The 27675-nt window shown below is 24.1% G+C and overlaps 1 protein-coding gene across 1 annotated transcript; it reads left to right on the top strand.

Annotated features, from left to right (window-relative positions):
- The first annotated feature begins 1545 nt into the window (after window positions 1-1545).
- LOC132919459 (intermembrane lipid transfer protein VPS13B) lies at window positions 1546-26636 on the top strand. Its single transcript, XM_060981094.1, is given in 60 exon segments — window positions 1546-1793; window positions 1878-2055; window positions 2152-2209; window positions 2828-3027; window positions 3104-3463; window positions 3874-4052; window positions 4590-4766; window positions 4846-4969; window positions 5803-5914; window positions 6202-6353; window positions 6434-6570; window positions 6627-6824; window positions 6929-7052; window positions 7137-7277; window positions 7832-8029; window positions 9136-9316; window positions 9384-9519; window positions 9651-9948; window positions 10144-10391; window positions 10506-10662; window positions 11608-11827; window positions 11900-12089; window positions 12310-12639; window positions 12701-13114; window positions 13182-13477; window positions 14192-14372; window positions 14440-14619; window positions 14692-14846; window positions 15414-15682; window positions 15748-16110; window positions 16346-16548; window positions 16626-16816; window positions 16880-16970; window positions 17033-17165; window positions 17986-18108; window positions 18181-18340; window positions 19040-19159; window positions 19227-19353; window positions 19410-19701; window positions 19762-19847; window positions 19916-20109; window positions 20204-20423; window positions 20561-20731; window positions 20981-21133; window positions 21200-21399; window positions 21849-22315; window positions 22390-22553; window positions 22556-22583; window positions 22639-22740; window positions 22826-22959; window positions 23981-24227; window positions 24347-24459; window positions 24461-24805; window positions 24807-24914; window positions 24916-25200; window positions 25202-25283; window positions 25807-25952; window positions 25954-25992; window positions 25994-26128; window positions 26203-26636. Coding segments are annotated over 60 exon segments (11100 nt in total). The 5' UTR covers window positions 1546-1706; the 3' UTR covers window positions 26401-26636.
- The last annotated feature ends 1039 nt before the right edge of the window (window positions 26637-27675 follow it).

The raw sequence follows: 27675 nt of genomic DNA, 5'->3' as shown, positions 1-27675 counted from the left end.
TAATATGTTCTATGATATCACAGAACAATATTGATATTAACCACATATTACCAACAATAATTTATTCTGTGTTACCATCACGATTAAAGATATACCTTATATATAACGTATATCTTTAATCGTGGTTACCATTCTGCACGTCATGAAATAAAACCCATAAATAAATTCGGCCTTATGATTGGTCTATAAATTTGGAGCGAAAATTTAAATGATTACGGTCTTACTGACTTATTATTAACTTAATATGACCACAGAACACTGACGTGGCGTTATTTACTACACAGAATTTTGTACCTGAAAAATACCGGGCGCAATTTACGTTTGCACTTTTTTTATTTTATATAACCCTATTATTTACAGCCTATACTATATATATAAGAAGAAAATGTTTTTAATATATAATATCAGTATAATCATGTTATAGATAACCTTATTCGGCTTATTCACTATTTACGTTTTAAAGAGCAAACCATAAATAATTTTTTTATAAAAAAAATAGTAAAAATGTTTTATTTCTGCAGTACCGATGAAATACATACACAACATTTAGATATTGTAATTCAATAATAATTATTAAAGTTTTTTTATTTTATATTATTTAAAAGTGGAAAATAAAAATAGTAAAAGTAATAAGTAGGGAACGGACTCTAATGCTATAAAATGTCCTAAAAAATACGACTTAATGCCTTAAAAAAGTGCTTTAATATCAAAAAGATGCACTAAAAAAATGCCCTAAAAAACTAAAAATGTATTTAAATTCAATAAAAATTAAAAACACAGTTTTGAACTTTTAGATAAATTTTTATAAATAACTAATGTATCATGTATGTATGTACGTGTCAACAATAATTTCGTTTGGGTTTATCTAATCGGTAAAAACATAATAAATATTTATTTTTTTTAAATGAATGTTCAAACATTTTTATCGAATTTTATTCATTCCTATATAAAAATGACTTAAAAAAAACAAATAACTAAAATTGTCATAAATGCAAAATAAAAATTACATATTTTAATTCCTTGACATTCAGAAAAAAATGCAATTTGCATTCAATTCCGTTCCCTAGTAATAAATAATAAAAATCGACTGGACTGATCGTAATTGGCTAAAAACATAAAGTCTGTAGAACAATTGATTTGTATGATATATGCCGTGTGCCATAAGAACATTTTTATCAGTGTCCGTTCTTATTTCATCTTGCTTATACTATTTTTTTAAAGTAGTTCTTGAACGCTGGTTATTAATTGAACCAAACGTATCATACTACAATCTATCCAGCGAAAGCGAATAGCTTGTTAAATACATTTTTGGTTTAATAAATTTAAACAATATACTAAAAAATATTAGATTAATAAATAACTGTTGAAATTTGAAAGTGCTGGTTTAAAATTTAAAATATATAACACCTACTATCACAAGCTAGTCTTCATGGATATGATAATGTATATTCATGAACATTCTATAACTATTTCTATTATATTATATTGTGCAACCACTGATAAGCTATCAGTTTATTTGTTCAATGAATAATATTATTATTTTGTATTTGTATTTTGTATATAGATTATAGAGCATCAGAATAGGCTATAGAATATAGATAATTACTATTAAATGAAGATTTATGGTGATCGGTAGACAGTAGACACGTAGAAAATGAATTTTGAATTGAATTAGTTTTGCCATATTTCATAATAGGATTTATACAATGTTTAGAATTGAATCATATATTACGTCGATTATACTAAGTTATGTTGAAAAATATGTGAAGAACTTAAGGCGTCAAGATGCTCAAGTATATACTATTACTTTTTATTTAAACTACTAATATTAATAATAATTGTCTGAACATTTTAAAAGTGATTAATATAATTTTTAGGTATCGTTATGGGATGGAGAAGGTTTATTTCAAAACTTGGAATTAGACTTAGATGTTTTGGAGAAGGAGTTAAATTTACCGTTTATTGTGTTAAGTGGTCATATAAATCAACTGTTAATTAGAGTTCCATGGACAAAGCTAGGATCAGAAGCGGTTAAAATTACTATTGATACAATAGGTAAAAATTGGTGTCTAGCTAATTGGCTTTAATTAGGTTTTGTTTTTTAATTGTTACAGTTTAAATATACTTAGCACATTTTTATAAATTTTTTAGAATGTGTTTTAAAATTAAAGACTCCTCAACAGAGAAAAGCTAAAAAGAATGATATAAGGCAAGTTGGTTTTCATGTATATATATATATATATTTTTAGTATAGCAAAAAAAAAGTATCACCATTTTTGGTAATTTTACAAAAAATAAAAAAAATTAGAATCAATTTTAGGTTTATATATTATGTTAAAATATAAAAAAGTTAATGAGTTACTTTAGTATTTTAAATTGATTAATTGAATAACCAGTTAGCAACATTTATTAGGTTTATTATTTTAATAATTAAATTGGAAATGTAAATTATTTCAAATTATCTAATAATAAATAACAAAAATATATGCTGTAACTAATTAAACTCATTTATTTTGTTGTATCTTTATTGCCGGGTTGCATAAAAAATGATGGAGTATTAGTTATTACTTTTTAAATGATAAGTAATCTTTTATAAATAAGTACCAGAAAGTTCTTACTTTAGTATGTAACTGCTTTATAGCCTTGAGTTTCTAAGTCCGGGAACCTAACATTCAATTTTTTTTTTTAATAATATTGCCCTTAAAAATCTTAAAGAATTATCAGTTTTTAATTTATATTTTGAATGTTTTGTTATTAATTTAGTTAGATAATTATTATATCATAGATATATGAAACTAAATTTTACTTATTATGAATTATTTTATAGCGATATAGCAAGTACCGATTATAATGAACTACCACCTCCATCATATGTACAGAGTTTGATCAACAAAATTGTTGGAAATCTATCTGTAACATGTAATAATGTCATATTAAAATATATTGAAGATGATATAGTACTTTCTATGAATATAAAGTCAATTACACTAGATTCATGTAATTCAAATTGGGTACCTGATATTATTGGTAAGTAATAACAAGTATAATTATAGTTTTCTGTAATATAACTATTTTTAAGTATATTTTATGTAAATTTTTTCAGAGTTAACACCATCTCAATTAACATTAAGAAAAATTATTAATCTGTCAGATGTGACTATTTGTTTAGATAGAAGAAATGCTTCAGGATGCATAGAAACTTACTTAGAACCATTATTGTATAAATGTTCATTATCTGTACGATTATGTCGTATGTTTCGATCTCCTCATTCTGCTCGACCTTATATAACCCAAATGGATATGTTTTGTTCAAAAATCGCTTTTATTCTTACTGAACCACAATTACCAATGTTTTTAAGGTTGTTAACTATGATATTAGAATTAAATCCAACTGATACTCCAGAAACAAATAGCTGTATTGATGATGACAACTGTAACAGAAGTCCTAGCAGCTGTAGTTCAAGTAAATTAATCCATATTTAAAAAATAACTTTTTTATAAAGCTCTTATATTATGTTTTTTATCCTGCTAATTTACTCATACATTATTATACTCCAATGCTTACGTTATTAGTATATGAAATTAATGATTTATTTTGATCGCTGCCCAGGTGCATTCTCTTGTGGGCTAAAGTATAATATATTTATACTTAGTATATATTATATACTATGTAATTTACAAATATCAAAAGTATCTTCTATTTTATGAATGTAACTTTTGTTTCCTGTACTTTCTCGACTGTATCTTTTTTATTTAAGATATATTTATGTTATACGATTCTGATACACATAACAAATGAAAGTAAATTAACCAAACTGAAGTTTTGAAAACCTAAATTAAAGGTTTATTTAATTTTTTAATTTTTTAATTTAGTTTCAGAACCAAATATAGTCAATAATGATGGTTGGGTTGATTGGATGTGGAATTGGATACCAAGTGTTAATTTAACTACTGAAGTAAATGATATTTCTCTTAGTCCAGAAGCATCTATTAGTGGTGGTCATACATTAAATACTGGAATATACATTGATACCCTTTTTTTTGTTCTTAAAGTAAGGGATTATAATTATATTGTTTTTTTAATATACCTATAGATATATGTTATAAAATATATTATTTCATAATTTTTTTAAATAAAAATAAACATGAACCTATAAAATTATAAATGTTTACTTATTAATTACTAAAATATTTAAGATCTTAACTAGATCCACATGGCATTTTCATAGATTTTTTTTTATTTTAATTAAAGTTTTGCTCAGAAATTTTTTTTTATTTAATGTAGCAAACCATCAATGGTTACAAATTTAATATCAAACATACTGAAATAAGGAAAGAAAAATTAAATAACAAAATCTCTAAGTACTTTTTGGCTAGGTATATAAAATGATTTACCCATAGTTATATTTACTTTTTCTAAGTATAGCTTTGCGCCGCGGAAGTAATGCGAAAGCTGTTTCCGTGGCATCGTCGGTTATAAACTGAAAAAAAAAGTATAGCTAACTGTAGGTAAAATAAAAAAGTTTAATAATATTAATTTATATTTATGTTATTATTATTTTAAATTATATTGTGTTATATGTTTCTAGATTAAATCAAATAAGAAATTAAATGATTATAGACCATTATTACAAATTACTTTTAATGGTACTTTACTTGAAATGGTGTCTAATCCACCAGATTGGATAAATGTCCAGTATGGTATTAGTAAAGTTAGTATAGATTCTATTGGAGATTGTACTTGTGGTGCTCAAGATTGTTATACGGTTCGTTTAAGTACAAAGCCAAACTCTGGGTATTATATTAATAATATTTTTAAACAATATCATAATTTATTTGTTTCAGAATAATTATTTTTCATCAGGCATGATACAAAATTCATATTTATCAAAGTCATTATTTCAAGATAATATTGATGCTTTTAATGATAATATATTTTCATTTGATGATCATTTGAGTGCATTTAGTGGTAAGATTTTTATTATAACATATTTATAGAGCTTAGATTTCATACCATTATCTATTTATTATAGGATACACATTAAAATAGCAGAGTAAGCTTTACATTTGTTTTGTTAATCAAGAATTTTAGATATACAATTTAATATTGCATATTTTAAGCGTTTTAAAATTTTAGTGCAACATTTTGAGTTTTTTTTTTTTAATATGCATTAAATTAAACTTATTTTGTATTTGTCATAAATAGTAGAATCCAAGTCATGATTATCAATAATTTACCATGTTTTAGATAAATTAAAATATTAAATAAGTATAGGGTTAGTTAGAGAATCAATTTCTTCACTATTTTATTATTTTTATTTTTTAAAATTTCTCAGTAGGTTTTACAAAAAGCTCAGTGGCGGATTAACCTTCATTGTGCCCTGAGGCACGCTCAGTGTTTACAGCCCCCCTTTTTTAATACTATCCAAGGATCATAGTTTAAATGGACTAACTTCGAGTATGGCCGCCCTAGGAGTAAAAATAGTAATGGTTCAATTTTTTTTTTTGTTCATTCTTTTTGAGAATAAAAATAAAATAACAACAAATTTGTTGTCCCCTACAAGTTGCTGCCCTAGACTCAAGCCTCACGAGCCTAGTGGTTAATCCTCCACTGAAAAAGCTGCCAAAAATATCTAGAAACTGTCTAGAAACCATTTTTAACAGATTAAAATGTATAAAATATATAATATTAATATTTTCTATCATGAAAGTAATTTGTAAATAAAGTTTAATAAACCTTATTTTTAATGCTATAATTTAACAATCATTATTAAAATTTATCAACTTTTACTCTTATTCTAGAAACAATCCTCTTAGAAAAGACAACTGCATTTGCAATCGACTATTTATTTATTCAAATACCTAATACACATCAGCATAATTGTAATGATGATAGTGAAAATACCATTTTTGTGTAAGTATGAATAAATATATACTTGACAACTATTGAGAAAATTGTTACTTTATTTATTTAAGTCTAATTATTTTTAAATTTAAATAATAATACTTATTACAGCTGTATGTAAATTTTATAGATTATTATTAGTTTTAATTTTAATTTTAAACTCTTTAACTTATTATAATAAATGTATTTATTTAAAACAAAAAATTTAAATTATTAATAAAATATAATTATACTTATCAATTACATATCATTAAAGAATCATTTATAACAATAATTAATGTTTATATGCAATAAAGACCCGAAGAAAAATGCTTATTACGATTTGTTGCGGGACCTAGTAGTTTGAACATATCATCAGGTCTAATTCATCGAACTGAATTCATATATAAACTAATACTTGGTCATGATTTATTTGTATTTACTGCTCCACTACAAACTTCACGTTTGGGTAATATTAATTTCATAATAACTATGTTAATATATTATATTTGTTATTGTATATATTAATAATTTCTTTTTTTTTTTTAGATATAGATGAAAAGTATAATGCATTGATTAATTCCTATGTTCAAGTGATGGTGTATCAGTTCACAGTTTTTAATCCTACGATTAAAGTATTTCCTGCTTGTCATGTGCCAATTTCAACTTCATCTCAGAAATATAAGGTAAAATGTAATTTAAATAGAATGAAACTTTTTTAATGTATTTATTATGACAACAGAAAAATCAAAAAATCTGTTCAAAACAATTTGATCCTATTTTTGAAAATCCACCAGTTGCTCTTTTTGAATTGAAAGTTCTAGATGGTCGAATTGTGACACCTAAAAAAAAATCTAAATGGTTAATAATGCCACAAAATATAATTCAAAATATTGCTGAAGAAAAAAAAAATCAATTGAAAACTAAGACTTTTTTTAGGGTGGGTATTATTTAAAACCATTTTAAGTTTAGTTAATATAAAGATAGATTAAACTATTAATTAATTAAAATTTTTATTATTATTATTATTTATGGAAATTCAAGGTGAAAGATTTGGTAGCAAATCTTGTGCTTTCTAATTCAACTCAGAAATTGTTAATAATTAACAATATAGGATTTAATACTACAATAGATATTGATTCGAACTCAGATTGCATATTAGACATAGGTAAATATTGTATAATTTTTATAATAATTACACTTATGTAGAATGTTTTTTTGTACTTAAATTTTTATATTTATATACTTTTAGATATGATAAGTTTTTCAACGTCAAAAGAAAATTATTTATTAATGTATTACATAATTCATTCAATAATTATGTCAAATCATCGACGACTGTTGCATGTTAATAATTTTATTTTTAGATCATCATTATTAAATGATATACCAGGTAATATATAAGTTTATTTATGTTTTAAATATAAAAATATGTTGTATTAAACTCATGTCATAATTTCTTACTTTATAATATGATCAAATTTTCCTTACTTAATTTTATTTTTTATTAAGTTATAACACATGATTATTATTTAGAAAAATGTTTTAAAAAATATTTTTACATAAATTTAAGTTGTTATTAAACAGTCTTTTGAAAACATAATACTTTTTATTGATATACACGTAATTTAGGGTTTTAATGTTTTGAAAAACTATTGATATATTTAATTTCTTACTCATAAACCAAATTTTGGTCAAGTGTTTTAAGGGTATAAATATTTAAAATTTTTGATGATTAGAGTTAAGTTGCATGAATATCCTACAAAATGTCGGTCCACTACTCTACTTATCTAAACTTCAAATAATTAATTAAATATAAATTATATAATATTTATGAGTTTTAATTTTTTTTTAAGAATTAAATACATGGACATTTTAAATAATATTGATTTATAATGATAATATTATTCACAATTATTATTACTACAATTGCATAATTATATTTAGGTACAGTTGTATTAAAATTTAATTTGGAAGGAGTTAAAATATACTATAAATCAGAAAATCAAGTAACTTGTACAAAAATTATATTTAATAACATCAATGCTAAAATGGAAACACACAGTTCAATAAATGATAATATTTCAAGTGCTATTATATTCTCAACACCAGAATTTATTAAACATTCTACACCATTCCTTCATGGTAAGTTAATTTATTTATCAATTTATACATACATTATATAGGTATATAGGTATATATCATCATAATAAATAAATAAAATTACCACCAAGTCTGGCTTTAAACATGACTTTAGAATATATACTATCTAATAGTATAAAATACTTTTTAAATCAAGATATTTGATATATTTTAGATTCTGAAAGGAGTGTTAAATGTATTTTTACAATAATGTATTATTTTTTATTTTATTTTTTGTATACAAAATAAGTAGGTAGTTAAAAACATACTTTGATTTTCAACTTTGAGTGTAATTTCTGACAGCAAATTGAATCTAATTTTTACTTAGGAGAGTAATTCAAAATTTAAAATTCACAGTCTAAAAATAATTAGTAAAAACAGACAACAAATTAAGGAAACAATGCGAATTTTTATGCAAAACCTGTTTTTGATAAAATCAATATTGTGTATTTTATATCAATATTGGGTTTAACTTAGGAACAAAGAACTGTAGATACTTGACATTTTTACCAAATGTCCATAATAGAATTTTCTATTCACATTCTAAAAATATCGATTCTTTTTGAGCTATTTATAAGCATAATCATTTATTGTTTTTTTCTTCAAATTATTGATATAATATTTTTACTTCTTTTAAAGCTTGAAAATTTCTAAAGTTTTTATAAGTTGATATAAATACGTACTATTACAATAATTGTAAAGATTTTGACAAACACTAATATTAAAATAAATACATTTAATAGCAATATCTAAAAACATATGTATATCATATACTTAATTATATAAGTTATTACACTGTTTCCTCTCAGAATCGATTTCATAAAATTTAAAATTTTAACATACCCATTATAGTGATTCACTCAATAACTAATGTACAGCAGAATGGTCCTCACTTGTTCACCTATTTTAAAATTATTTATTATACATTTTAATCAGTCGATTGTATTTTTAAAGAGCTATATGCAACACAAATATTTAATGATTACATAATTCAATAGTATAAATTTTTATTTAAAAGATTTATGTTGTTAGTGTTAATTGTTATTTTTACAATATTCAGCTTAAAAAATGAATGATAATCATCTAAGAATTATTTTTGTGTATTACAGTAATTCTTCAATGTCCATCTGGTATAGATGTCAATGAAACACCTTTAATATATTTAAAAATTGGACAGTTGGATATGAATTTAGACCCAATGTTATTCGAATGGTTAGTTTACATACCCAAAGTAAATAAACAAAAAGAAATAAAGAAGAAAACCTCTACATCAGATTTAGCATTTTTTAGGTAATTTTTCTATTTATACACTTTATAATTTATGTATATTTTTAATATTAACATTTTATTTTTGCAGTGCTCCTAGTAGAAAAATTTCAGAAACTAGCATTAGCAGTGATCCAAAAAAAAAGTATCCTAAACCATCTATTCATAGTAGTGTTTCAGATAATATTTCATTTCATTCAGCTAATTATATGCATTTGAAAAATGAAGTAATTTATTAGTTATTAGTAAAAAAGTTTTAAGTACTATTTAAATTATATTAAATAGTATATTCAATTGAACTTCTATATTTTAAAATGTAAAATTCCATAATTTTCTTTCTTTTTTTTTACATTTATAGTCTAAAGAAAAAAAAATTGTACGATTATTCAACAAATGGAAATCGTCATTGGTGTTTGTTGATACATCAAGAATTGCATTATATTTTCCTAGCAAATCATTATCAATATTAAAAAAATCTCAAAGCTGTAAAAATTTAGATTTGAAAGAATTACTTGAGTTATCAACTTTTAATGAAGATGGATTACTTGTATTGAGAATATCTAACATTTCCTTAAAATGTGTTGTGCCAAAAAATCAAATGGAACAGTATTTAAATACAACCCCAGTGCGTTTTCCTAACACATTATGGTCTTTAGGTAAGATTTTCAAAATTAAGTTGATATAGATTTATTATAAAACTATAATGTAAATAAATTTTTAATTATTTAATATTTAAGTATGGTAAAGTATATTAATTTGAAATATGTTTAATCCTTATTTTACTCTTTTATTTAAATACAATTATTACAAAATAATTAAGTATTATAATTTTTAACTTAACATTTTTCTAGATGGTATATATTTCCCATGGCAACTTAATTTTTATAAATTGGAATGTTATACAATCCATAGTACTTATGATAGTGCATATCTAAGATCATATACGCACAAAATACAACTTCTTTATCCATTTAGTGCTCAATGTACATTAGCTATTACAACTCAATTTCATACCAATAATACCAAAACATTGAAAAGTGTAGCTGCTTGTATTCATTGTGATTCTGATCCAATTTCTATTTGCATATCTGAACAACAAGTAAGTATTATTAATTAAAAAAGTTATAAAATAATAATTTATACTTCATAACACATAAGTACTATAGTTATTGGTATGTCTGTTAAATAAAATGTTTTTTTTTTGTTATTTTAGGTACTTCTTGTTGCTAATTTATTGAAAAAACAAATTGAAGTATACAACGTTTTATTTTCAAATATTGAATATGGAACATTTTTTAACCGATCAGTAGCCCATGAAATGTCGTCTATACCCGAAGATGAACCTGTAGAATACAAAACACGACAATTTGGTAAAATATATAATTCACAAATAACAATAGTATTGTACTTAGGAATTTAATTTATTTACAGTGGTGAAGGATGGCATGGTTGTAAATATAAGCAATCATTTAAAATTAACTCCTATAAAATGTTAAAAATAAATATTATAATTCGTTAATTAATCAACAAAAATCAAATGTCTTTCCCACTTCAATCACTTAGATTTCTAACTGGTCCAGTTAAAAATTATATTTTTGTTGCTGATTAGAAAAATAACTCCTGTACAAATATTTTAGACATCTTTTTATTTTTATTTATCTCAACAAAATAGTGGTCTAAAAACCACCACTTGAGAATTGAGATTGTAAAAGAAGATTAAAATATACCCTGAGTTTCAAAGAATTTATTGATATAACTTATTTAAATTGGTCCATTGATCTATGACATTAGTGCATTCAAATATACTCACTCTACAGCTTTATAATACTTATATAAATAGATAAAATACATTTTATAACTAGATATTCAATATTATTGTAAAGTTTAAAAATAATAAAACTATAAAATAATTTTTAGTATTGTGAGGAAAGCCAGCATACAATTTAACTGTTGTTTATTAATTACTCTAATTAATAGTATTATTTTTTTTTTATGTTAAATTTATATGCGTGTATGTAGGAGCATATCCATTGATGTAAAAGATATGTGCAAGTCACAATACTATAAAAGATAATAGATTTTAAAACTGGTATATGGAAATTTTAATTTTTAAAACATATTTTATCTATATTATGATACTGAATTACTGAATATCATACAATAAAAAAAAACCTTCTTTAAAAGTTCAAGTAAATATAATACATTTCTCGAGGATTAGAAATTCCTTTGCCCCTCCCTTCTGCATAAATTTGCCACTTAGTAATAAATAACAATGAAGTTTTTTATTTAATAAATCATATAATTTGTAATTTAAGATTTGAAAACAACTGAAGAAACTCTAAAATTATCTGGCTGGTTTCAATGGACATTAGCCAAGTTTTCATTGATTATAAAAAATAATCCTGAACACAGTTCATCAGAAAATGTTAAGCTGGTATTAGATTTAGAAGATGTTATAAGTTCATTAGACTTTGGGCTCTCATACCAAAAATTAAAATTAAAGATATCATCTGCTTCTATTCAACACTTCACAAAGTAATTAATTAAGAAATTAATATTCTATTACTTTGCCGAATAATACATCATTTATTTAACTAATTATCTTAGAAACATGAAAGAAGAACAATGGAAACACGGGCCATATTTAGGGCTCATATTAAAAGGTTATGATCCATTAAACAGCAGCTCAGAGAAATCATCAAAAACTGATGGCTTTTTAAATTTTACATTAACCCGAGCTATTAAAAGTTCTTTCCAAGGACCCAAATCAAATAAGGATATTACATCTTTACATATGGTATAATATTTTTATTTTTTACTTATAAAATACATCATAAATATTATAAATGCTTATAATTTTTCATCACAGATAAAGTTACCTTTTATTAATGATACAATTTGATAAAATTATTCTATTATAAAATACTGATTTATAAATTAAACATTTTTTGAATAAATAATATTATTAAATTTATAATTTATAATTAATAATTAATAAGATTATTATTTGTTATTAGATCAGTGATGAAATGCTAAAGCTAAACCAACAACTAATGGATGAGTATATTATGGAAATTGTAATCAAAGTGCAACCAATTGATATTGTTATATCTCCTTTAAACCTCCACCAATTCTTATCTATAATTGATCCTCTTTTAGATATATTTATTAATTCAAAATATATATTAAACCCTTTATCAAACTCTCATAACAAATTAGAACCAAGTAAAGAATTAATAGGCTTAACATTACCATTATTTTATTTGGATATTGCATTATTAAGAATTTTCATTCCAATTTCTGTACAAAATAAAAATAACCATCATCAAGATACTGTTATAATTCAAGTAATATACACTTAAATTAAATTAAATTATGTGTTTCATATAATTTATTTTTATATTTTAGGTAAATTCAATAAAAATAAATCAAAACCCTGAGAATCCAATTACACGAACTCCACTCAGAAAGGATTTATATATTGAAGCTGAAAAAAGAGGGTTATTAACTATTCCAGGATCAATAGTTGAAGATCGTCAATACCAAATTGTTATAAATGGATTTTCAATAAAAACTGGATTTTGGATTGACCTCAAACAAGTTTTGGAATGTTATCAAGTATTATCTACTTTGGATACTGATCATCAACCAAATGCTGCTTTATTATGGAATGAAGGAAAAAGACCTAGGGCTATGGGAAATTCAAATTTGGATGAAATTAATACATCAACTTTGTTTAGTAAAGTGTCTTTTCATTCAGTTTTTGCACCTGCAATTATATTTGAACCAGAAAATACATTAGTTTGCGGAAGTTGGATGGAAGTTAGTATTTTAAATCTAAATTAATTATATATTTTTATTGTTTTTTTTTTTTTTTTTTTTTTTGTAGGTAAATACATTGAATGAAATATCAATTACATTATCTGTAGAGCAACTTCTCTTATTTAATATATTAGCTTCTCAAAGCAATGAATATATATTAAGCCATTTAAAAACAAATTATACACATGTTATTATACAAGGTGAAAAAATACAACCAAAATTCACTACAGAGTCATTAACTCATGATAGTGGTATTCATTCAACTGAAGATAATGGTACATATTTTAATCAAGAAAATGGTTCAATATCAATGGTTGAAAACAAAATTAATACTCATTCAAATATTGCACATTTTATAAAGAAGTAAGTATTTCTTTTAAAATTAATATTCAAAAGTCCAATAATAAATCTCAATAAAGTTTCTGTCAGTCCCATCTCTTCCTAATATTTCTGTGATATATCAATAAATTTAAGTGCGAGTTTTTTAATAATAATCTATTTATATAACTCTTATTTAATGGCATGAGTACATTTTCTTGTGTAATCCAATTTTAAGAATTTTCAAAATAGCTATTTTTTTAGTCTTAATTTATTAAACAATTTTGAAAAAAATGTATTAATATTTTGTAAAAATTAACTGATTATGATTTTAATATTTGTAAAAATAAATTAGGTATAGTTTTGCAGGAATAATGTTTATATTTTTTATTATACAAATTACCAGTTTTCAAAAAAAATTATACTGAAATTGTATTTATATTACCCACAAAAAATTCTGTATATACTTGAGATTTGAAAAATGTTATCATTTTTAGTTATTTACTTGAAATTAATATTTTCACAAATATTAACTGGAACCTATTCAAACCATCTCCCTAAATTCGAGTTTTAGTATAGATACTTAAAAACCCCACATTGATTAAATAAATGTATTTTACAAAGTGATGCTTATGGTCACACGGAACTTTTGGCCATATTTTTAAATGTTTGCATTACCGTATTATATTTATTATTCAAATATATTCTAAACTTACACAACTCTTCAAAGACTATAATTACTTTTAATTATTTTTTTAGGGATACTAATGCAGTGAATAAAATTCCAATTGATGTAATTATCACAGGAAATCAAATCAATATAAATTTATTTAATCGTAAAAAAAAAAATGATATCAAGGTATATGAACCTTTGCTCTATGCTGTTGTTCATCAACCTCATGTATTTTTTTCACTATCTAATACTTCAGATTCTTGTCAGGTATGAATTAAAAAATATCTTATTATATAATATATTTGGTTATTTAAATGTATATATTTTATTTTAGGTAATATTTATTGATCTGTCAATTTCATTAGCTCCAGAAAACGAAACATACATTGAAATACCAGATTCAAAAATATATTCAGTTCCACTGTTTAAAACTAAATTTAATACTATGGATGAAATTCCTTTAGCATTTTTCACATTAAAAATCTCTCACCCTGTTACAATTGATCAATTTAAAGTATGCAAAAAATATTCTTTAATTAATAATAAATTATTTATATATATATAATAAATACTTGCATTTTTGTAGGTTGAACTTAATTTAGGAAGGGCTATTTCGTTATTATTAAATAAACAAAAGATTGATCACTGTTATAATTTATTAGATGTTGTGAAAAAAATTTTATATAAGAAAGTTTTGCATTATGAAGAAACTAATAATTATAACTTGCAAACTGATTCAAAGTAAGTTAATAATTCTGGTTTTATTTTTGCCCCCCTCCCCTTGAACAGTATATGTATAACCGTCACTGCATGAATATGACTTCTTTTTATTAAAAATTAAACCAGCTATTATAAATGTTTATAATTTATGATTGTGTCTTGATTTTTAAATTAAATTATTGCTGTATACCTAATACATTAATTATTTTATTTAAAATATCTTACACATATTTTAATTAAATATAAATAGAGATTTATAATACATTTTAAATGACGCACTAGCAGGTTTTTAGGTCATCAAGTATAATAATGCTACTGCTGAGAGGGGTTGAGTGTAAATAACTAATATCACATAAATGAGTACATTATAATAATTCATTTTTGTAGATTATCAGGATTATTATTAATGTGAATAGAAATGTTGTCAAACGCAGTGAGAGTATTTTTTTACATATAAAAAAAAAAGAAGAGTTGTATGATAATATTTTTGTTAACTAGATGTGCTCAAAAAATTCCTTTCTTTGCCATAGCATAAAATAATAAATAATTTTTTTCCATATCTCTTATTAGTAATTTTATGATTTTTAGATTTAATGAACTTGAAATTCAAAACCAGTCTTTTAACATTGATTCTGTGGTATCTCATTATTCGACTGATGAATTTGATCCACATAAAATATACGATGATTCAATTCTTGATTCAGCTGCAAATATAAGTCTAATTAGTGAAATAACTAATGAAAATGTAATTAAAATTCCAGTGTTACCAACTAATGAATATTATTGGTACTCAAAACCAATAGTGATGAATTTAATAACTCAACAAATATTTTTTCAATTATCTACTGAAAATAATGGTATGCAGTTAAAAAAACAAATTTAATTTTTGTTTGTTTAATGGAAAATATTTTGTATATTTTAGATAATATTGTACTCAGTATTGAAAGTATTCTTTCTAAATTAAACTGTATGTGGAGAAAACCATCTGAACGGATGAATGGCGAAATAACATTAAATAGTGTGACAATATCAGTTGGACACGATTATTCAAATTATAAAACAAATGAATTGATATTACATCCATGGACAATGACCTTAGAAATTGTTTTGTCATCAGATCCTTGGGTCCCTGAATATCTTAGACCAACAAAGCAACTAAAAATTTTAACAGATTATATATCATTCCACATATCTCCAGATAATTACAATACATTAAAACTAATATGGAATGAGTATAAATATCTAATTGAATATAATAAAAATACTACAAAAAATCATAATCAAAGTATGTCCATTATTGAAATTGTCATTTATAATAGTTTGTTACTTTTAGATTCTAAATGGGTTGGGAAAAAATTATAGAAACATAATTTTATAATCACACATTTTTTTTTTTGTTTTAATGGGATTTTTATAAAATATTTTTTTAATGCAGTTAAAACTTAAAAACAAATTTTTTCTCGTGTCTAATAAATATAAATTTACAATATACAATTATAATATCAATATTTTTTTTTAAGATTCTGAATCCGATGAACAGTTTTATCAAGATGATCTTAGAGCTGGAGCTTTTCAATTTCTTGAAACTATTAGTTCTGACTTACCATTGCCTTATCAAATTTTTTTTTCGGAATATTCATTGAATAACCCACCTAAAATTACATGGCGATATCCTCAACCTAGAAAATTGACAAAAATTGAAATACAGCCAGTTCCTATGGATGTATGTAATGTTTTAGAATAAATACTAGCTACTCATTTTGTTGTATGAATACACATTTAACTTGTAATATTTTCAAGGTGGACGTAGACATTAAATTTCATTTACAATGGTATGATGAGATACAAAATTGTTTTAGAGAGCATACTATTTTCATATTTCCCAAATATGAATCAATGTTATTGAGGCTGGAATCATTGCAAGCAGTTTCAAATACATGGCGTATAACTATGGATAATTCATGTACAAATCATTATCCACTACAGATAAAGTACCATTAATCATTTGTTTTTTGTATATATATGTTATATATACTATAATAATTTATTTATAGGAGTTTAGTCGGATGCCTTAGAGTTGACTCATATTTTTCACCAAACCTAGTACCACAATTACAATTTTCATTATCAGCATCATCAATTAATGTAAATAATGTCCATAAAATAAATTAATAATGTACTATTTTAATACTTAAAACATTTATTAGATAAATATTTCATATCATGTGAAAAAAAAAGCATATTTACCACGGTACAATTGCATTTCTGACAATCCACCAAAACATAAACTGGTCATTTTTATTTTGGATCAAGTAAATATCGGCTTCAAAATTCAAGAAGGTATTTATTAAACTATTTTACTATAACTATTGTTATTTAAAAGTAAAAGAAGTTTTCATGCAATATTTGGTTTATTAAAACTAATAAGTAGTTTACTTATTACTAGCAAGACTAATCTATATTAATATTTTATAACAAAAAATATTTTTAAATAATGGAAAATATAAGAATTCCACAAATATTGATTTTTATTTTTATATAGAAAACGAGATTTTTTTCCTTGAAATAATAACAAAATTTAAGTAAATCTCTTTAAAATAATAATATGCTTTCTACAATTTGACATGATTATTTAAAAATTATAAGTTAAAGCTAGTCTTTGTTGACAAGATACATAGAGCAGCGGTTCTCAACCTTTTTGTATTGCATACCACCTACACAGATTGAAAATTTGTACGTACCACCTAACCTTTTTATTTACTTATTAATAATATATACGTTTGGGGATAACATTGAGGGCTATTTTTTTCGCGTATCACAAGTTGAGAAGCGTTGGTCTAGACTTCTAGAAAAAGATTATTGGAATAGTTAGTGGCTGAAAAAAGTATGATAAAAGATTAGAGTTTCTTAGTTAAGTGGCAGGCATATTGAAGTTGATATTCGCTAGGACTATAGATAAATCAACAAAACCCGGGATTAAAAAATTAAAAAACCGTTTTGTTAGTTTTTTGAGGTCTGTTAATTTACTCAGACTAAGCGGCTAATTAATAGGCATTTTATCATTCTTAGGTAATGTATATTTAGGAGAAAAGTAGAATATTATTTACTGTTTGTGCACTATTAATTGTTTAAATAAATTATTTACTTTTATTTTTATCAGGAGAAATGAACACATCAGCTCAAGCACATATAAGAGTTGAACTATTAAATTATGGAACATTAACACAAATTCCTGTTATAAAATCATTTTGTTTATTTACAAGTCATCACACAACTAAGCCAAGTAAATACTTTATAAAACATTAAAAAGCAATATTTGTAACCTGCATACTGTATACCATTTTAATAAAAATAGAACCAGATATTCAATATAACATTCAAACTGGAGCAATTGCATGTCAATTCGGACCAAGTATGATTAATTCATTGATTGCAGCAGTACAACTATGGAAAAATAATTCTTACTTTATAACCACGCCATATATTATTTGTAATAATACCAATTTTGAAATAATGTAAGTTACTTGTTTGTTTTTTTTATTTTACTAGATTTTATGCTCTGGAGATAGATTTAGATTATCATGTACACATAGTAGTGTCATTAAATTTTAAAATAAAAGATCAAATTATTTTTACTTTAAGCTTATAACTACATATTATCGAGCAGTATCATAAAATACACCTTTTCTTAAGTTACTATACAGTGAAACCTCCCTTAAGAACACCTCTAAATAGAGGACATTTTTTGGGGGGAACGTGGACATTTTCACTACTTTTTTATAGGAAAACCTCTAAGTACCGGACACTAAATAACAGACACTTTTATGGCATTTTAACTTTTGATTTTAATCATTTCTATCGTAAATTTGTGGAATTCGCATCAAGATTAAAAACCATCTAAAGTAACTGATTTTTTTTTAATATGTTAGTTTTAATTTTTTTTATCTTTTTACCTTCACATTTTTTAAAATACATAAAAATAAATTAAATTTATTATATACTTATGTATATAGTGTGTATAAATAACTTTAAATTAATAAATCAATTTTTTAATTATAATTTAATTTTTTATTTCTCCAATATTGTATTTCTCCCTCTAAATACAGGACACCTCTAAATAGCGCACAACATTTCAGCGACTGAGGGTAGCCGGTATTTAGAGGTTTCACTGTATATCATTTTTATTCGAGTAAATAATAATTTTATTTTTATAGATTTGGTCAAGCAAGCACCAATGAAGTTATCACTCTCAATAGCTTACAATCGTATCAATACACATGGCAAGTGCCTACAGAACATCCTCACATAAGATTTAGTGTTGGAAGTGCCGATAAGTAATAATTATAAAAAGTCAAATATGATAATGTTTTACACTTTTACTAATATTTTATGAATATTTAGTGTCTTTTGGAGTAATGAAATAAGTTTACGACCTGAAGCTTTAATATCTTTAACAGTAAAAAACCATAAAGGAGAACCTCATATTTTAATAATATCAATTACAAATATGTCACCCTCTCTCATAAAAGTATGTCTTAGTGAAACATAAAAATATATTTTATTTATAATTGTATGTTATATTAGGTTATTGTCTCCAGCCAATTAAGTATTCTAAATAAAACAAATTATTTGTTGGATGCTCGATTTACCAAAATTAAACAAATAGAAGAGCAAAAAGATCATCATAGCTTAGTTTTGCATACTTTATCTGTTGCTCCTGAAAATAATTCACCATCAATAATGTTATATAATGGACTTAAGGTTACTTTAAAATTATGTTTTCATACTCCTAATCATGAAGGTCCTTGGTCTGGATCTATTCCATTACATGCTGTTGAATTGGTCAATGGGAATCAAAACTCTTGGCTTGTCAAAAGTATGTGTCTGCCTAAAAAAACTCATGAATTAATTAATGAAAATAATATTTTTTTAACAGTTCCAATGAAAGATAATATGAAGAAATATCGTAGTATCTGGTGTCGTTTGATTATAGAAAATATTAATAAAATACCTCGCATGTTGGTACGATATAAAATTATATTTTATTTCATGTTATTAAATAATTCATTATTACATTTTAACATTTCTAGATTTTATTAATGCCTATGTATGTTGTTCGTTCATACTTACCGTATAGCACTTTAATAAACTTTGAATTAATTGATAATAAATTAGAACGTAATACCATTATAGAAGTAAAATCTGCCATGACCTTAAATGAGATACAACATATTGATTTGCCTGGCACTATGAAAGATGTTTACAATTTAACTATAAAATTAAAGTTAGTCAAATATTATATTACAATATTATTTATAATTATATTTCATATTTTATATAATTAATATAGATAAAAATATTTTTTTAAATAATTTTAGCGAGGAGTCTTCAGCGTCTTCTCCGCCAGTATCTATAACATATCACATGAATATTGACATTCCTGAGTTATTTAATGATAATTATTTTACGATTGAAGATCTCCTTAATGGAAAGTATACTATAATGGATTCTGATCTTCAATGGCCATTTATCGGTAAACAATATTCAAGCATTAAATGGAAACAATGTGAATTGCCAGACACTGAAACTACTGTTAAAGTAAAATTTTTATTACAAGTATTCAATAAATAACTTGTTAATTAATAATTATAATATAATGTGTTTGTTTATACATTATCATCCAAACTATATAAAAAAAAAACCAATCAACTAACTATAAATCTTTTAAAATATAGGTTCAACATTATGGACATCTCGATCACAGTAATGGTTTAAGTCGTGTAATTGTTGTACAACCTTGGGCATTAATAGTCAATACATCAAGTCAAATCATAACATTATGTGATTCAACTGATGTCCTTTGTAACATAGATAACTTTTGTGTTGTAGCACCTCCTGTTATTGAAGTAAGATTTTTATAAGAATTTATCATTTTTATAGATTATAATTTATTATGTATACAATATATTATAATACATTTAGAATTAGAAAAATGCATGAAATGGTTATATTTTTTATTTAATTATTGTATCTAACTATTTGATTTATTAAAATAAGTTATATTTACAATTCAAATTCACTTAATGAACAATGTTTAATTAAATTTTCATGTAATGAATATTAATAATTAATTTTTACACTTTTTTTATTTTTAGAATATATTTTATATTGATCTAAATATTGATAATACCACACATCGATCACAACCACTTCAACTATCTAACAGTCAGTCATTCCATATGCCATCAGTCAATGGATTAATTCCTTTAAAGGGTCATACATCTGTTATTATAAACTGTGAACATCATGTAAGTTACTAACTAACATTACATTTATTTTTACCCATAAATATAACATGTGCACATTTTAATTAGATTGGTTATTTAAATGTTTGTTCTTTGGAACATAATAATATGAGAGTTATTCATATTCAAAGTTTATACATTGCTACAAATCATAGTTCAATTGATCTAAAAGTATTAGCAATTTGTGCTGTACCATCTTCTGGTATCTTAGATATACCGGAAAATGTTGAAGAGGATTCTGTTGATTTACCTAAAAATTTGAATGATCTGTAAGTTTTTTAAACTTTATATTTAATACTAATAAGTAATAACTTCATATATTTTAAGTTTTCTATAAATATAATGTTTTTGTTTTGATATAAGATATATTGTTTGAGGATTTGTTATTATATTAATTAACTATTGTGCATTATAATATATATATTATACATATTTATGTACCTACATTAATATATTATGTAGATTCACCTTACTTTCAATTTAAAGGAAGTATACTTAATTTATTTTTATTATAACATAAAATAGTTTATTTATTACAAATTAGCTTGTAGTTAGCCTAAGTATGATTGAAAAATATGTATAATATGTTTATATACTTATATGTATAATTAGATCTAAAATGATTAGAAAATGATCAGTTTTTATTTTGTTTGAACACAATTACTTAAAATGATAATTATTTAATCTCAATTAATATGTATATTTTTATTCATTATAGAGGTAAACCATTAGCCTTGTGGACATTAATTGGTAAAGAATCATCCAATGAAGATTTGGTGCAATATTTAATACTAATTTCAAATGGTAACATTAGTTGTCCTATCAAATTAACTGAAGTTGTGAAAGAGGAACGCCCATATCCTGTTTTATTTTCAAGTTGTGATTCAAATCCATTAATTTGTGTCACATTACAAGAATTCAATAATCAATATTTTTTTAAAATATATAATCAACCATATCCACAATTTATTCTTTACAATTATTGTCCAGTATCATTAACTCTTGCTCTTTGTAAGAAATCTAAGTCTAAATCTAAATCTAAAGAGCCAATGCCATTTTCGAATGATTGGAACTGGACATATAGGATAACTTCTGGAAAAAATGCATACATTTCATTTCCATGCTCAGTATCACGTAAACAGATACCTAGAGTATTGATTGGAGTTGATAAAAAACCTTTTAAAGGTAAGTTAATAAATATTATACAAAAAAAATAATAGTTAATAGATGTATTTCATCATAATAATTTCATTTATTAGGTTGGTTTGCAAGTATAGAGTTGAGTGTTTGTGAAAGCAGATTAATACCAGTGCCTGGTCAAACAAATGATATAAAAGTTTTAATAAAAAAAAGAGCATTTACATTAGATGTAATTTTCAAACCAGCTGCACAGTTTGAATTTTCAGCTAATGAAGTAAGGTTATAAGACTAGCCAAAAGTGATCAATTTAAAGGTAAAAAAAAATATTTTGTACTGTACTTGTTTTGTAACATTTTTAATTATTCTAGGAACTTTATCATCAAATAATGAAGTACTGAATAATGTGAGACTAGAATATGTTCGAGCCCCTTCAAGTTCCTTACAAAATATGAGTCTTTCATCAATTAACAGTAATTATTATTTTCTTTATTATATACTAAAAACCATCTTTAATATATTATATATTAATCAACCAAATTATTATAATTTTCTTAGAGGTTTGGCCTTCAATAAAATGTCATATTCATACATTTATACTCATTTTATTTATTGATGACATTGGATTCAGTTCAAAAGCTGTAGTTTCAATGACGTTAGATAATATTGCAGCAACTTTAGATGGAAATCAGGTAAATACCTTTAGAATAAATCTTTAATAATATATAATATTATGTACATTATTACATGGTTACCACATTTTCTTCTTATTTTTTTTTTTTTTTTTGTTTAATTTTATGAAAAATAGTAAAATACAGCATCTCTCTTTCCCCTCACTATTTAATGTATGCTATTGTAGTATAATTAATAACTATTTAGGCATATGGGTTATGTCTATTCAATGGCATGCACAAAAAAGACATTTAGTAGATATAATACACCCTTTAGCTTGTGTTATTTATAAATTATTTTGTAATTGAGTATAAAAATAATAATGTCTTTAAGAAGCTGCCATACCAATAATTATTGTTGTTGTTTTTTGTTTTCTCTGTCTATCTACCATATAATGTAGGAACAAAGATATTCCGTATTTTCTCAATTACGACTCTTTGATTTAGTTTAGGGCAAAATCACCCGTTATATTTTATTAGGGAGCATATTTTCTGTACATAGATTGGACAGATTGGACAGATTTATATTTTTAAATAAGTTATTAATAGTTAAAAATAATTAAAATTATTTAAAACTAAAACATACTTATATATTTATAAAAAATGTAAATATTAAAAATTTATTCTATCAATATTCAATGCTCAGGAAATATATTTTTTTTAAATATATATAATAGATGACTGCGCTAAACTGAAATACGAGAGTTGTTTATCGTAATAATATAGAATATCATGGTCTTATATTATGTGGAAGATAGACAGAGAAAACAAATGTTGGCTCCATAATGTAATTTTTTTCTATATGTATAAATAAATTTCTTGATTGGCCAATTATATTTATTTGGTCATTTTTTTTTTTATAACCTTTAATATAATTTATATTGTTATATATTTTAGTGACACATCCCTTAAAAAATCCTAGATACGTCACTGGGTTTATTAAATCAACATATTTTGTAATTTAAAAAATTTTTAAATTTATAAAGCCTCCATATTATTTTTGTTAAGTATAGCATAATAATAAAAGTTAAATTTATTTTAGGAAAGTATTAAAGAAGAAATGAACCTTATAATTTCAATAAATAACATTCAAATTGATAATAATGCATTTATTGATGGGCATTATGATTTCCCTGTGATACTCGTAAAACAGAAGAAAAGTTTTGAAGAAGTTTACTGTGACACAAGTTTCTTGAAGCCATTGTCAAATGTAATCAATGATTTGAGACTATTAGATTCTGCTATTATTATAAAATTGACATTAGATAAATCCTATTATTTAACACCAGGTACTTATAAATCATAGTATATATAATATAATTATTGCTTTTTATGCATTGTGAATAACAAAACGTGTATTAATACACTGTATAAACTGATTAATAAACTTAATTAATATTTGTTTTAGTAATTTTGGATCTAGAAGTAACATTATTTACTTTTGAAGCATTTATTGAAGATCGTTACTGTTATTATTTGTTGGAAATATTGAAAAGTTTTAAATCAACGATGTCTACAACAAAAAGAACATAATTTTGCTGTGAATGAGTTCATTCCACTTCATTATTTAGTACTGGCACATTCCCAAGAATTTCGTAATCCATTAATATTTAGAACATTCACTATAAAACCATTCAAAGTGATGATAAGCTTACATACATCTACAACTTTTTATGTGGCTCTCGATCGTTCTCCTTTAGATTTTACAGAATTTTCAAAAACAGATTTAATTGCTTCATATTATCAACTTGGTCGGAGTTTATCATTGCACTACTTTTTAAATGCAATATACGGTACTGGATGGGCATTGGGTTCATTAGAATTCTGGGGCTCTCCTGGTGGTCTAGCACGATCTGTTGGAACGGGCCTTGTATGATTTTGTGACTTTATCTGCCCAAGGCATGACTGAAGGACCGAAAGAATTTTTTGTTGGTGTCTTAAGTGGATCGGCGTCATTAGTTAAGCATGTTACAACGGGGAGCATTATCATCAGTAACAAAATTTGCATCTAGTTGGTCGAGAACATTCAACCGATTAACATTAGAAGCTGAAGATTTAGAACAAATCGAAGAGATTAGACGTTTACGACCACAGAATTTATCACAGGGAATCATACAAGGTCTTAGTGAATTTGGAATTAGTTTGTTGGGAGCAGTTGGCGGATTAGTAAATCATCCAATACAATATGCAATTCAAGAAGGTTCTGAAAGAAGAAGGGGATTTGTCAATACTGTAGCTATAGGATTAGTTGAAGCTATAACAAAAACCAATTAGTGGAGCTGCAGAACTAGTAGCAATGACAGGGGAAGGTTTCTTAGCAGGCGTAGGCTGGATTAAAAGTCCTCAGGGTAAACCATAATAACATATTATGCTAATTTTTTTTTTCATTAGTATTTATTAATTTTGGTAAATAAAAAAACAGAATTAAGGGTTGAGAATAGCAGATATGAGAATACTTTGATGGATATGTCATGTATGGAGTAACTAAGAAGTTATACACTAAGAAATTTATCTATTTATTTATTATAATTTCATATAATGAATTAATTAGGGATATTTAAGAATTATGAGAAGAGATAACTCTGGCACATTAAGAAGGACTATGTAAATAAATATTGAAAAAAAGAGAGAGAGAAGATGATCTAAAAAAAAGATGGATAAATAAAATCGAGAAGGATACTAAAAAATGTTGTGTTAAATAATAAGTGGGAGACAGAGCCCTAATAGAGGTGTAAGGCAAAGGTGGCCAATAAAATATAGTTAAGAGTGAAGAGCAAAGAAAAAGATTTATTTATTTTGATTACAACTAGAAAAGTAAAGAATTTTAATCAATTTGATTATGTGTATCTAACGTTAATATTTTTGTTTAGTTGCGTTCAAGTCTTAGCAACAGTGAAATAGGATTTGGTGCATCAGAACTCAGATACTCTTGGTTAATATTAAACAAATATTTAAGCACATCAGAACAAGTTCTATTAACTTGTGATGCAACTATGGATAATTTAGACCAAGAAACTTAAGTTATCGGAATTAACATTGGTCTTGACAGATAGATTTTTTATATTTAATCAAAGATCCAAATTGCATGATGCCAAATGTACTACGCTTACCAATAGCTCAAATTGTTACTCCCAGTCTACGACACCATGATCCTTCACTAATTACAATAACTATTTGTATGACAGCACAGGTAATAACAAAATTTCCAGCAACTTCTAATCATATAGTTTTATAGTTTTTAAATAATTTGCATTTATTTAACAGAATGATACAGCATATTCTCGAGTTGCTGATTATGTACGTAAGTCACAAAGTTTTTTAAATATGGAATCAAATACTGTATCAGATAATCCAGATCAAACACATAAATTGTTGGTCAATCCACAGATACGGAATCATGTATTAAATTTAATTGAATTCCTCAAACGACATATTCAGAGTAAGGGATATGCAGTGATATAAATATACCCAAGTATTAAACAAAATTTTTTGTGCAATATATGTGCATTTTAAAAAGTCTGTGATAATTAACAGTATAATTTTTAATATACCTATAAAAAAATTTAAATATATTATATTTTAAAATTTAAACTAAATTATTTTATTTACAAAAAATTATCTCATCTTTTATTAAAAAGTTATATTATTATTATGTATTGAAAACCTATGTTTGTATATATATTATTCAAAGACTTATTTTTCAATTTTTTCAAAATTAAAACTATTATATTTTAATCAATTATTAGTGTTATTACATAATGTGTCTATAACCTATAAAATATAAACAAAAATAAATTAATTTAATGCTCAAATGGTTTTGGTTTCACATCCCCTATAATCTATATTGCTTGTATTTAGGAACATGTAGTTGAATTAACAGATAAATAATTATTTATCTAATGTAAAAATGTTAAGAGTAATAAAAGTATTTACAAGTATTTATATTTGATTAATGATTATTAGGGAACAAATTTTATTGTAAATACATATTTTATTGGAATGATGGAATAAGATATTTTAAATCTGATAAAAAATGTGTACGATTTAGATCATTTTAATTAAAATGAACCCAAATTTATTTTACATATTTTTACATACTTATGTATAATAAATACATATTTTTACATATTTGGTAAATAAGTACATATCTTGTACATATTATTATAGTAATTTTTGATTTTTTCATTGATTTTCACCTACGTTAGGCATCCTCTTAATAGTAAAAAAATTAAATACCTTAAATAAAAATATAAAATTTAGAATTTAGATTGATAATGATTAGATGCAGATTTAACAAAAAATAGTTGTAATCTGTAGATCTTATCATCGGTGGAGTTTTCGTGATTTTCAAGTCAAAATAAAAGTATCGGTGGAATTTACATTACAGTATTACTGTCACTGTGTATGTGGATTTCAGGTATGGAATATGGTAATATTTTCTGCAGGTTACCCGTTTTTACTCCCTGAATTAATGAAATGACGAAACTAAAATATTTAAATTATGAATTATACGCGTTTTGATGATATAATAAAAGCCATTTGAAATCATTAATAACTATTAATAATAATAAATTAGCATATATGTAGTTAACATATTTAAATGCATACGTCGCAAGTTTTTGTGTGTGAAATATAATTTATAGAAAAAAAATTGTTATTTGAAAAGAAGAAACAAGGAAAGTTAAAAAGTTGCAGAAAACTTAGAAATTACAGATAATGAGAACACTACTCGATGAA

The sequence above is a fragment of the Rhopalosiphum padi genome, chromosome 2, assembly GCF_020882245.1.
Source record: "Rhopalosiphum padi isolate XX-2018 chromosome 2, ASM2088224v1, whole genome shotgun sequence".
NCBI lineage: Eukaryota > Metazoa > Arthropoda > Insecta > Hemiptera > Aphididae > Rhopalosiphum > Rhopalosiphum padi.
Note: the sequence above shows the minus strand (reverse complement) of the source record. Positions and strands in the feature narration are given on the sequence as shown.